Source organism: Alligator mississippiensis, chromosome 12 (assembly GCF_030867095.1).
Source record: "Alligator mississippiensis isolate rAllMis1 chromosome 12, rAllMis1, whole genome shotgun sequence".
Taxonomy (NCBI): Eukaryota; Metazoa; Chordata; order Crocodylia; family Alligatoridae; genus Alligator; species Alligator mississippiensis.
The window spans coordinates 57,335,037-57,348,033 of NC_081835.1; the positions used below are offsets into that span (position 1 = coordinate 57,335,037).

Genomic DNA, 12,997 nt, shown 5'->3' on the forward strand with positions numbered 1-12,997 from the left:
ACAGAGTCCTGCTCTCTTGACCACAGCAGGAACAAAGAGTAGAAGGTAATTGCCTTGCTCAGAGCTGCCAGGCCTGCTTTCCGGCCAGTCCTGTGCCCCCAGTATTTCTCTTGGCTTCTACACGGACAGACTCGGCAGCTCCAGCAATCCAAGCTCGAGCCCCTGTGTGTGCAGTCTGCCCCTGAAACCCTCCTTCCATCCTCTCTGTGGTGGTTTTGCTTGGGCCTTCCCCTATGAGCTAAAACCTTGGGCTTTTGAAAGTGTTTCTATTGTTTCCATTATCATTAAAAAAACAGGCGTTTAAATTGCTCTTTTGTTCACCATGAATGAAGGGTGGTTGTCTGCCCCTAGGCTCCAGCAAGGGCTGCAAGTGCCCATAGATCAAAGACAAGTTGGCAGTCACCAGCACCCTCCCACATAACAATGACTGTTGGCTCCATCTTCCTCCTTCCTTCTCTCCATCTTCTGTCTCTCCTAATCTCTCCTCTCTAATCTCTAAAATCCCAAATCTCCTAATCTCCTCCCTCAGGCATCTGGGAATTACGCTCTCCAAGGCATTCCAATGAAAGTTGCTGGAAACAACCTTCCCAACACGGAGCAGGGCTTGATCAACAGGGTCCTGGAGATGAATTACAGCATCATAGCCTCGTACCTGGACATCCCTTCTGCTAGTAATGTGACCATTCGGATACAGAAATGTGGTGAGTCTGCAGAGATACTCCTTTTTGCAGGGTCTCTTAGCTTGGCTGTTGGCCAGACTACTGGCTCCCCAGCAAAGCCGCGAGATGGCTCAGGGCAGTCACTGGCCTAGGTGAGTAGTGACTGAGACGTGTTATCATCTGCTGGTGCCTGGGCAGCTTACAGGAAACATTTGATGCCAACAGTCCAGGGCCCAGTGGGCAAGTGTCCATGGCATAGCAGAATTAGTACAATGTGCTCCCCAGATTAGCAGTGTCGCTCAGTTGGTCCAGGATTGAACAGGCCCTGAAGTGAAGAGTGCAGTCCCCTGCCTGCCTCCAAGTTGGCTCCCTGCAGCTCAGGGGGTGAGGCCTTTGGAGGGTGCAGGGTAGAAGTTGCTGCTATCTTTGCTATCCTATTGCTGCTTTCTTTGAGGATCAAGAGAATTTCACCAACTGTCAAGACAGTCCCCCAAGCTCTCAGAAACTCCACAGCCCCACTGAGCCCAGCAGGATTGCTTCTGCGCATGTGTTCCACTGCCTACAATGGGAGGTTTGCCTGCCCGGGACCAGGGCTTTTGGGCATTTCTCCTGCCTTCTCAGGGCTGCTCTGGCCATTGGGCTGGCATCACCCCAGTGGGTTCATCTTGCCAAATCCCTGAAGCCCCTGAGCCATCCAAGACACTGCTGCCCCCATCTCTCCTTTCTCAGTGCTTCTCTGGTGTTTGATTTCTATAGCACAGAAGAAAGAGATCTCAACAACAACAGCTGGACAGAGTCTCAGCCTTGATGACCAGATCCGCTCAGAGCTCAACCTGATGAGGCCATGGAAGTGTACGAATGACTCCATTGAGATAGCCATGCCCGGCTATCTCATACCTGTGAGTGGCTGGGATGTTACTGAGAAATGCAGGGCTTGGTGGTGAACTGTGGGCCTGAGGGAAGGGGGCAGCACGTTGTGGACCTGGGCCTTTGGGTTCTGTTGACTCTGCCATGCAGAGCCCTCTCAGACCATGGGACCCAGACACCAAGGGTCAGAAGATTTGGTCGTGATTTTCCCCAGTGGAGATGCGAGACACACTCCAACCAAGTTAGGGACAGCCAAGCTGGCCTGGGATTCTGCCTCTAACAGCTCATGAACACAGAGGTATCTTTTGCCCATAGGGTTTAGATCTGCCCATCGCTGAAGTTACGCTTCAGGACTCCAATTGCAAAGCTACAAAAAATGGGTCCCAGTTTGTGCTGATGAGCCTTCTGGAGAAATGCTCCACCGTGGTGAAGGATGGAATCCATGTCACAAATAAGGTCAGCAGAACATACCCTGGTGCTGCTGCTTGCAGTCTCACATCAGGGAACCTCCCTCCCAACCCTGTTCTTGGTATAGGTCCCTAGATCCTGTGCCTCCTCCAGCACATGGATTCCTAGGCTTTAGCACTTGGTTGCAGACCTGCCTGCCTCTCCCCGGTATGTCGTCTCCACTCTTGGTTCAGAAATTCCACGTCACTTCATGGAGCTGTTCGAACCCACTTTTGCCCCAGTGCACACAGTATGTGACTCAGGTCCACGCTGAGCATTCATGTTTCCTCTCTCCAGGCTTCGCGGTATGGGCGTAGGCATGACAGTCACAGCTTTTGCTAAGAAACGAACATCTGAGCCTGTTGGAATGGATCACGTCAGCCCTAAAAGTGGTTGCCTTTAGGGTCCTCCCTACCCCATGTGGGTTCTGAGCACCATGTCAGCAACTGCACAAGCCTGATCTGGGAGGGCTGAGCATCCTTAATCCCCAGTGACTTCACAGGAAGTTGAGGACGCCCAGTGCTTTGCACTGTCAGAACCCGGACTTTGTAGAAAAGCAGCCTGTTGCCTTTTGTGTTATGCAGAGGCATGGGCAGCAAAGGCTACAAGTCTCAGCAGGCAGGGCTGCATCTGCCACCAAGTGGCTAGAAAGCACCTGTCTGCTGGACACCTAGTCCCCTCTACCTGAATTAAGTGCTACCACACCTGACACATGGCCCATGTCACTTCTTGGGAACACAGGGCTCAGAACACTCTCTCCTGTGCCAGGCCAAGGAGCCATCCACAGGACCCTCACACTTCCCTTTCTCCTCTTGTCCCCAGCTGATCCTGACACTGGCTGGTCCTCAACAGGAAATTCAGGTAAGGCTGTGATCAGGGAGGTTTCTCTCTTTTGTTTCCATCTCTATTTCTTCTCTTCCCTAATTCCTCTCCCTGCTGCTGCAGAGACATCTCAGGGACCAAAGAGCTTTCTTATTCTCTCCTCCCCTGACAAGGTTTGTATGATAAAACCCACCCAGAGGGACAGGAAGGCTTTTGTGATTATGGAAATCATTGAGATGCAGTGGTAGTAATGCAGCAGAGAGCATTTTGGGTCTTTAATTCTGAGGACCGTGGTGCTCAGCACAGATCCCCCCAGACTGTAGGAACTGGCTGCACAGGGTCTGGGGTCTGGAAAGGCTGGGAAACTTGTAACCTACTGCCACATCCCCCCAGCCAAGCCAGCTGTCAGGTTGGTGGTGCCAAGGGACACACTAAGCTGTGGGACTTGGAGCAGGTAAAGCAGGGAACATCTTGGACGTGCGCATGTCCCACAGGGAGTGACTGAGACATTGCCTCTGGGACCATGGCTGGGACAGCACCTGGCAGCTGGGGCAAGAATCCAGGAGTCTGGGAGATCCCACCTCCCCTCCCTCCACCCCTTTGTGCATGCCTACATGCCAGCTCCAGGAGTCAGGGTTCCCTTTGTGAGGCCCATGACCCATCACTGTGACTCCCCAGAGACTGGGTGAATCCAGCCCTGCTCCAGTCCGAGAGGTTGCCCTGTGGCTCATCCCTGTGCCTTTCCCCCACAGGTACCTTTTGGGTGCCAAATCCCTGTCCAGGACCGAGAGATGTCTCTGCAGCTCTTCCACAACCCAGAATTCAGATTGCCTTCCACTACCGTGCTGGAAGCCAACAAAGTGGCCTATGTCCAGGTACTATGGTTTCTCATACAGGGACTGCAGCCAGGCTGCAGCCTCGCTGGGCTGCCATGGCTTTGTGACGTTCAAACCCATACAGCAGTGGCTTTGCCTCGAAAGCTGGATGGAAGTCCTCTTTGGGGTCTGACACTCCATTCAATTAGAGCATGCCCCGGGCCCTTGCCAGGGTGACAGTCTGTCAGAGACCCACAGCAGCTCTGGCCAGAGGGGCTACAACTACAACCCCAGGCCTGGGCAGGCCTGGGCACACTGGCACAGCAGGGGGAGGTGCATTGGCAGGACTGCGTGATGGTTGGGTCTGGCTGCAGCTCAGGACCCAGACTTTCTGGTAGGGGTGTGGAGGAGCCAATTCCAAAGAACAGGGCTGCAGATTAGGACTAAGCACCCCACCCTCCCTGCCTGGCAGCTCCCTCTCCACTTGCACTGACTGCTGGCTCCTTCAGGGATGAAGAGAATCACTGACCGAAGGTGCAGGACAAGCCCGGGGCAGGGTACCAAAGAGCTCAGAGCTAGGTCCCTGGTGACTCAGGCCCAGCCCATAGGAGAGCTGACCCTATTGTGGGTTGGGCTGCAGGGGTCATGCTCGGAGAAGCAGTCACCAGGCCAGGTGCTGGAGCTGGCAGGTGGGGCCTGGGGCTGGAATCCTCCCTGCCAGCATCTGTGCTGCTGCTCCCAAGCTGGGCTGGAGCAGGCCCATGGGCTGGATCCTTTGACTTTGCTCCCTCGTGGCTCAGGCGGCAGGAGGGAGCTGAGGCCCACGCTGACCCACCTCTGGCTCTGCAGGTGCGACTTTGGATGAAGGACGACAAGCCGGAGCTGGAGCTGCTAGAGTGCCAGCTGGAGCTGGCTGGGCAGGAGCCTCTGCCCCTGGTCAAAGACAACAAGCCCTGTAACCCCACAGTGGAAATCTTACAGCTGCCAGAGCCCACTCTGGACAGAAAGACCCAGCGCTTCAGCTTCATCTACAGCCCTGGAGACGACCAGCAGGCTCCCCCGACTGCCAGTCTTCTCTGCAGAATTGCCCTGCAGTACAGCGTGAGTGTGGGCTGTGGCTCCTCCCCGCTCCCTGGGGAGGCTGTGTGCTGTTCCTGGCCTAATGGGGCCACGACACGTTGTCTCGCCCCTCATCTGTCAGACTAGGACACACACCATCCCACCTGCCCGGGAGCCCTGAGAAGAGTTGCTACAGACCTGTCCCATCCTGCCAGGTGGAGCAGCAGCTGCTGCCTGTGTGGTGCCAGGCTGCTCATATCTGGTTCCAGAGACTGCACAGCATGTACACCAGGCAGCCTAGTGTGCCAGTGGGGGTTTACCCCCCCCCCCCACACACACACACACACATAACTTGGATTGGGTTGCTATGCTGAGGCAACTCCACTCCCCTCTTCCAGCAGGGTCCCCTGGCCCAGGTCCTGTGACTGATCCAGGAAGGATCTGGCTCCAGAGCTCCCAGTCTATATGCCATGCCCCAGTGGTGGTGTGTGTGTGTTGGGGGGGGGGGGTTCCTCTGTGGCTGACATCCTGTGTCCGCTATTCCCATCACCACTCGGAGGTTAGGTTGGCTCGGGCTCTCTTCCTGGACCAGGGTGGGAGCTGCACACCTTACCCCTTCTGTTTCTCTTTTCTCAGTCTGAGAACAGTGCTGTCTTGAAAAAGTCTTTGAAGGTGACGCTGCAGGACTCCAAGTTCCCTCCACAGAGTGAGTGTCCATCTCTGCCAGGTGGGGTGGGGCGGGGGGGGCAGAGCTGAGAGCCAGCATTGCAGCATGTAACTATTTTAGACAGTCACTGAGCTCTGCCTGCATGTCCTATGCACTGCTCCAGGGTGAGCGGCACACATGGATCCCTGCCCAGAGCTGGCAAGTGAAGGATTAGTGTCTTCCCTCCATATAAAAGCAGGAGCTGGGTCATTAGGGACCAGGGTGAACAGAGAGGAGAGAAATACCCCGTAAAACAGAAGCCAGGCTGCAGGCAAGGACTAAGGGAAGACCATCCAAGCGGAAGCAGTGTCAAGTATGGTCTTTGTCCCACTGGACTCATCCTGTGTTACTGGCCCTTCACCTCAGACCACTGTGGACAGCGCAGACAAGGCTGGGAGCAATGGGCAAAAGCAGAGGATTAGCAAATACACTGGAGGGGGAAACCAAGCCCAGCCTGGTCAGGAGAGGGCAGAGCAAAGCACGTGGCTGAGTGGTGAAGTCCCGCCTGTGGGGAGAGGAGGGCAAGTTTGGGGCGGCTGCATGGAGCCTGTGCTGCCCTGGGGAGCCCATTCTGGAACCAGGACAGCGGAGATGAAAACACGCAGGCGATAACCCAGAGGAAGGGAGATAGGGCCCTGCTTGGTCTGAGCGGGTAGCCCGGAAGCATCAGCAAAGGCTGGTTATCTTTGGAAGCCACCCCTTCCCTCCCCTGTTGGCTGTGTGGAGAGCAGCTTAGACAGCCTGGGGACTGGGCTGCGTGGACATGGAGAGCGGGGCCAGACGCTGCCTTTAGCATCCCTGTGGGGCCTGCCAGAGCCCCAGCATTGGCCTTGCATCCCTTGCATCAGGACTCACCCCCAACCCCCTTGCTTCTGTCTTCCGCAGCAAATGCCCCTCACTTCCATGCTGCTGCCCCTGCTCTGTGCATCCACCAGTCCCTGCAGACCTGCTCCAGGGCTTCCCAACCTTTCACTCTGGCAGGGGCCTGCACTCCCACTGTCTTCCCCACCCCTTTCTCTCCCAGTCCCAGGCAGAGGTGCGCAGTGGCCTCCCCAAGAGCCCTGTGAAGTGCCTGATGCAGTTGCTGAGGCCCTAGGCTTCAGTGATCAGCGTGAGTGCAGCATGCTCAGCCAGCATGGGCTGCCAGTACAGCCCAGAGCCAAGGGAGCCTGGCTGCAATGCAGACATGAGCTCTGCCAGACCGACCCAAATCGCCTGTGCTGGCCTGAGGCAGAGACAAGGCTTCTGTGCTGGATCACTGAGGTTTTCCCGCCATGCCACATGCCTGCTCAGAGGCCTGGCTCTGGCTGCAAGTCTGGGGAGGAGGAAGGGGTAGACAAGGGCTTTGTCTGCTGGCCTCCTGCAGGGGCCATTAGCACTGTTGCCCTTATCACATTCCTAGCAGCTTCCTTCTGCTTTCCATACCCCCTTCCCCGGCTCCCTTTGCCTTCAGCTACAGCTCCTGCCCTGGCTGCTGTGACAATGCAGGGGGGGCAGGCACTGACCTATGTGCAACATGACCAGGGCAGGGGCAGGGAGCAGAGATCTGCCACGAGCCCCAGCCAGTGTAAACAGGCCTAGCACAAGCCAAGACAACAAGGCTGGGAGCTCATGCTGGCAAAAGCACACGAGGGGACTTGTGGGCAATGACCTTCATTTCCTGCCCTTGCTGCCTGAGGAGCAGTGTTCCTACACAGCTGTTAAACGGCAGCCCTGACCCACCCCAGAGGTGGCTGCATTGCAGTGGTTTGGCGGGGGGGGAAATCAGCCATTCCTGTTGCTAGTACTTGTAAGATGGTTTTGAACAATTGCTGCTACTCCCACCTGCCCCCAGGTGTTGGTTTATCTCCACCTGATGTTGCATACATCGGGCTCTGTCCAGGAAGGGACCTGGGCTGTATTTGTTCTCTGACAAATGCATCCATTTTTGCCACCCTTTGCAATACTTAGCCTGAGCCTCCATAGTGTCTGGTGCTTGCCTGAAAGGCCCAGCTCCCGGAGTCACATGATTAAGCAAGACTCCTGCCTTTTGTCTTAGAACAGAGGAATCTTCACCCTATCGACCTCCCCCAGACTTGAGACGTTAAAGGCGTGCATGCATGTGCGTGTATCTATAACTACACACAGCTATACCTATAGACACACACACCCCCCAACCCACCCACCCCAGTATATAAAATATACTTGGCAATTCTTGCTAAGACCCCCTGCCCCTGATTGTGAGGCCCTGTCTCTTGGTCTGGGACCGCCATGCAGCACGTAGCTCCTGGCACAGGAAGATGCAGCCACCAGGGAGCCTTCAGGGACTGGGTCTGAGTGTGACCTGCATCTGGCATAGGCCTGTCACCAACAAAGTAGATGACAAGTGCTGATGGGCACGGGCAGGTGATTTCAGCCTGCAATCCTGGCTAAGACCAGGGATGCAGGATGCCCCGGGGGGGGGGGTCGGGGGGGGGGTCCTGCTTCACTAGCCAAGCCTGCATCCAGCCTTACCCCATGTGTCCAGCTGCTGCCTCCACACAGTAGTGATGGATTTTGCAGCTACTCTGTAAGGGAGCGTGGCAGGGTTTCCGGTCAGCCCCACACCCCCTCCCAAGCCCATCTTTCCAGGCAACACAGCCCTGCTTCCACAGTCCCATCCCAGCCAGGATGATTTCCTGCTTTCCTCCCACCTTGACCGCCTCTTCCTGCCTCTGTTTGCTCCACTCCCCCAGGACAGCAGCCCAACAAAGCAAGGAAAGGCTTTGGACATGAGTTTGCCCTGGCTGGGCCCCGTGCTGCACATCACAGACATGTGTCTCCTGTCCCCTGGCACTGCTGGGAGCAGCCGCTGGGCTTAGCCAGAGTGAGCTGTGCTGCTGAAAGCTGCCAGCTTTTTTTTATTTTGGGGAGAGATGGGGATTGGACAGTCCTGAGACTTGAGGAATTGCCATAAGTCAAATGAGACCTGAAGCAGTCGCTACCTTGCCCCTTCAGCTATAGGGCAGGGGGGCTGAGATGCATGCGGGGGGGGGGGGGGGGGGGGGAACCAGCACTCAGAGCCCATGGCAGTGGGCACCAGCTGAGCTTGGTCATCCTGTGCTTGGGGTGGGCTGTGACATGTGGCAGTGAGGGTTTGGTGCAGCAATGGCATGTGGCTGCCACACTCCTGTCCACACCAAAGCATTGCAAAGATGGAAAGCTTCTCTCCTGCCAGGCAGCAAAGTCCGCACATAGCCAGACTTCCCCCCAGCCCTGGGCAAGAATCGTCCTGCTCTGGCTCAGCCAGGTTGTGCTCTGGCTGTTTGCTTCCCCCCGCCGGGCCTTCTCGTCTCTCCTCTCCTGGGCCACACTGGGGAGCAGGCAGACAGGGCAGCTCCAGTGGCTGCATGGCACAGCGGGACTTGGCATGGAAATGACAAAGGGGTCTTGCACTGGATGCCACAGGGAGGGAAGGGTACCTGGGCACAGGGCGATAGTGTTGGGACCAGGGCGTCTGCGACTCTTTGCTGATGACTGCTTGTATCCCACCAGATCCGGGTCTAGGGATGGGAGCCGTTCTGGGCATCACCTTCGGAGCCTTCCTGATTGGCGCCCTGCTCACCGCCGCGCTCTGGTACATTTATTCCCACACCCGTGAGTACCTGTTACACCTGCTCACTGAGCCAGGTCCCAGGCTGGGCTGCTCCACAGGCCTCCTCACCTGGGCCCCAGACACAGTTCATGGGGACAAGCCTCTCGCCCCTGCCCCAAGCCAAGGGTTCCCTCAGTCAGGCTCCTCAGTATGTGGCCCGCTCCAGGCTCAGACCTGCTCCGAGGCCCAAGGAACCTGCAGTTGCCTCCGTGCAACAGCTCTGCTCCTCGAGGGAGGCACTAGGGCCAGGCCCCCAGCTAGCACATCCGGCCCAGTGCTGCATGCCACGGAAAATACTGTCAGGCTGTTAAAATCCATCTGGCTCATCTTCCTGAGGCCTCCAGCTGGAAGCGATAGCAGCACTGGCAATCCTAAGGCCTGTGCTGTGCTTTGGTCTCATGGGATTGCAACTCTTGGCCAGGGAAAGGTCAGAGCACTGCTCCCTCCCCATTCCCCTCCAATGCTCCCACACTGCATAAGGAGCCCTGCTCCTTTTCCCCAGAACCCATGAGGCTGCTCCAAGCTTCCCCTGGTTCCTGGAGTTTATCTCCAGAACGCGGCAGTAGCGATAGAGCCAGGCCAATACAATGAGGCAGGCCTTCATCCTGAATGCGTCAGCTGGGCCCTGGCTGCGGGAACAGGATGATTGGTTTTATCTCTGTGAGGAAAGGCCGGTGCCAGGGAAAACAAGGAGCTGGGCCCCAAGAGGTCAAGGCTGGGATGAGCTGCCACAGGCTGGCTGTGCCTTGTCATCAGTCACCCAGCTGGCAGCTAGGAGTTTTCCCAGATTTTCTAAGGGTGAAGAAAACCACCCATTCCCTCCCTCATGTTTTCCATGCTTCTGCCTTGTGATATACTCCAGGTCCCACGGCCAAAATGCAGCCAGTCTCTGTGAACCCACCTGCCTCCGAAAGCAGCAGCACCAGCCACAGCATTGGCAGCACCCAGAGCACACCGTGCTCCAACAGCAGCATGGCGTAGCCAGCAGCCTGCAGGGACCCCCTGCCCAGGGGGGGCTGGCAGAGGATCCCCCCACCATGGACCATACCAGAGCCCCAACCAGCTGAGACCCCTGAGCCGGGCAGCAGGGAACTCTAGGGACCAAGAGACTGAGGAGCTGTGGTTTACTTACTGCCCATCCCACCACCTGCCGCTGGGAGAAGCTGCTGAAATCAACCCCCTGCGTCCCGGACCACCCTGGAGCAGCAGGTGGCCCATCAGAGCACCACCAAAAGAAGGAAGCTACCACGGCACATGCAGGGCTTGGCTGGAAGTCCAGGTTGGGCTGCCAGCACTGTCCGCAGGCTCTGAATGTGCTCCTGGAGCCTCCAGGCCAGCTCTCCCCTTGCCCCGGGACTGGTCCTTTAGGCTAGTGGTGAACCCAGCTCAGTGCTGCCGCCCAGCCCGTCCCGAGAGCACTGACTGGTGCTCACCTGCTGCCCCAGGCTAGCTCTGAATTCACAAAGCAGAAGAGAGAGGCTCCATCTTGGCGGCCCTTCCCCACCTCCCTCAAAGACCCTGTCTGCATAGCCTGGCTGTGCATTCAGCTCACGCAGTCATTGAACGGTTATGTTTGCTCCCCAGAGCCCCTGCGCCACCCTGGGCCCTGCCCTTCCTCAGGGAACAGCCTGGCACAAAGTGAGCTCAGGAGCCAGCATTTCAGTCAAGCAGAAACACCCCAAGAGTCAAGTCCTGCCCACTCCCTTTGCCAACCCACAGCAACGACCAAAGTACACCAGCCCCCAAGTCCCACTCACCTGCAGGGGAGGCAGCAGGGGCTGGCACAGCTCTGGTGGAGGCAGGGGGAAGGCATTCCTACCTAGCCCTGGAAGGAGATGCCAGGGTTGGGGGCAAAGATAAGACATGGGGCATCACGAGAGCTTTGGGAGTGGGGCTGACCAACAGGAGGCTCTTCTGAGCTTCCCCAGAGCAGCATAAGCTGTTCACAGTGCCCTGCACCTCAGTTCCCAGCCAGGCTCACAGCCCTGCACCCATGGCTGGGACTGAGAAAGAAAGGTATCAGCTTGGCCATAGGAAGCTCTGGACCTCTGGGGATCTGACATCCCCCCCCCTCCCTCCTCGTAGCTACTGTATGTACATAAATATATATATATAGAAACCTATCCAGCGTATACAGCATGTGTACTGTGTGTTGGCCTCAGCATAGTCTTGTCAGTTAGCAGTGTAAGACTCATCCATGTAACAGGTTTGGGGTTTTTTGTCCTCTCCAACTGCCTCAGGCCCCTGAGCAGGTGCTAGCATCTCAGGAAGGACAGGAGAAAAACTACTTCCAAACCAATTGAGCAAATATAGCAAAGTGCGGCAGACAGCCCTAGCACGAGGCTTGGGCAGGGAGGAAAGGGAAGTGTGGAACAGGGCCTCAGGCAGAAGCAGGGTAGATGCATACCTCAGGGCCAAGAAGAGAACTGAGCCACTGCAACAGAAAATGGTGTTGCGGATCAGGGCAGCAGGGTGCATTGCTCTTTAAGTGGCCTGCAGTGGCTCCAGACTGGGCTTTCATGGCTGCATGTCAGATACCCAAATGAGAAACGTGCAGTGTGAAGGTGGGATTTCAGCTGTTGAGCAATGAGGTGACATGGCACTTGGAGCAGTTGGCAGCAAGTTATGGGTTCTTGGCCTCAAAACATGGCTCCACATTGGCCTCAAACCCTCGCCTCCTGGCAGGGGTGGTTACGCTAGGGCAGCCTAGGCTATTAAGTCCAAAGCTGGCCAAGGAACCCTGTCACCGTGGGAGGGAGCGTGTCTGGGCCCACGCAGCTCTGCCGTTTACAGCTCTGATTATGTCAATGCCACATTTGCGCTGCACTGGTCTGCCACTGTTCCTGGATACAGGTAGCTCTTGTTGGGTTAATGTTGCCTGGTGTCAGCTCTGCAGGGCCCCTTTCAGCTGTGGAGGAAGCCCATGGAAAGGCTGCAACCAGCACCCCGTTTTGTTCTTATTTATGGCTTCCGTCCCAGCCTGGCCCTGCGTGTGCTGAAGCCCCCAGGTCAGCCCAGATGGAAGGGCCCAGGGGACCTGTCCTTGCCAAGGCACAAGGGGAACAAACTCCGTGGGAGAGGAAGATGCTTTGTTTGGCTTCTCTTTGCATTGCGCAAGGGCAGCTGTGCAAACAGCAATCAAGACAGCTCAGGTCAGGCCTCCTGCCTGGAGCAGCAGCACCGGACAAGCAAAGCCAACTCAAGTCCCCTGCGACTGGCTTCACAAAACTGGCATGAAACTCTCAAGCTGAAAGCAATGTGATTTTAAGCCATCAGCTAAAGCCAGAGGAGTAGGCACCAAAGTAGCCTTCCCCCAACCCCCAGGAGAATGGCATGCGTGTTAACACCTGCTCACTAAGGGCTCCCCCCGGTCCGGAGGCTGAGATGCTGGTGTGTGGCAGAGCAACAAGCCTCCTCAGGTCCCAGAGGCGCTGACTGGTAAAGAAAGGCCAGTTGCTCTAAACCGGAGCTAGAGGCTGAGCACAAGTGGCCTCCCTCAATCCATCAGGCCCCAGGACTGGAAGCTGCTCCTTGGGGACCTCCCAGAAGGGGATGACGCTGCAGGGCTTGTTCGGAGCTGCTGGTCCTGGCCCCCCAATTCTGCGCTTGTGCCTAACCGTCCGGTCAGCCCCTGCCCTCAGCCATCCACATGGCAACCTAATGGCCCCTCTGGTGTTGCAGGGGGGCAAGGCAAACCAGAGCCCACAAGGTAGCAACCTCCTTGCCTAGCACATAACCTGGAAGAGAACAGGGAAAGACCAGGCCAGAGCTGCCTGTGGCTGGGGCCATCTCACCTGCAGAGATCAAGCAGGAAATAAGAAGAGTGTATCACCCTCTACCCTGCACCCACCTTGTCTACATAGCCTGTGCGCTCCTTGGGGCAGGGCTTGCCTGCTGCTGTCTGCACTGCCCCTGGCCAGCGAGGCCCGGACTTGGTCAGGTCTTGGGCACCACCGTAATAAACATGATTCATAACAGTTCTGTGCAGCCTTGATTCAAGGCACCTCTG

The 12,997-nt window shown here is 56.9% G+C and overlaps 1 protein-coding gene across 1 annotated transcript in view; it reads left to right on the plus strand.

The window, feature by feature from the left end:
• ENG (endoglin) overlaps positions 1-11,111 on the plus strand; it is a 37,803-nt gene extending 26,692 nt beyond the window's left edge. The window contains exons 7-15 of the mRNA XM_059715585.1: positions 530-701; positions 1,416-1,558; positions 1,842-1,982; positions 2,796-2,834; positions 3,548-3,670; positions 4,460-4,711; positions 5,306-5,375; positions 8,889-8,990; positions 9,851-11,111. Of these exons, the coding sequence (XP_059571568.1) occupies positions 530-701; positions 1,416-1,558; positions 1,842-1,982; positions 2,796-2,834; positions 3,548-3,670; positions 4,460-4,711; positions 5,306-5,375; positions 8,889-8,990; positions 9,851-9,969 (1,161 nt within the window). The 3' untranslated portion in view covers positions 9,970-11,111. The remainder of the gene's footprint in view (positions 1-529; positions 702-1,415; positions 1,559-1,841; positions 1,983-2,795; positions 2,835-3,547; positions 3,671-4,459; positions 4,712-5,305; positions 5,376-8,888; positions 8,991-9,850) is intronic.
• The last annotated feature ends 1,886 nt before the right edge of the window (positions 11,112-12,997 follow it).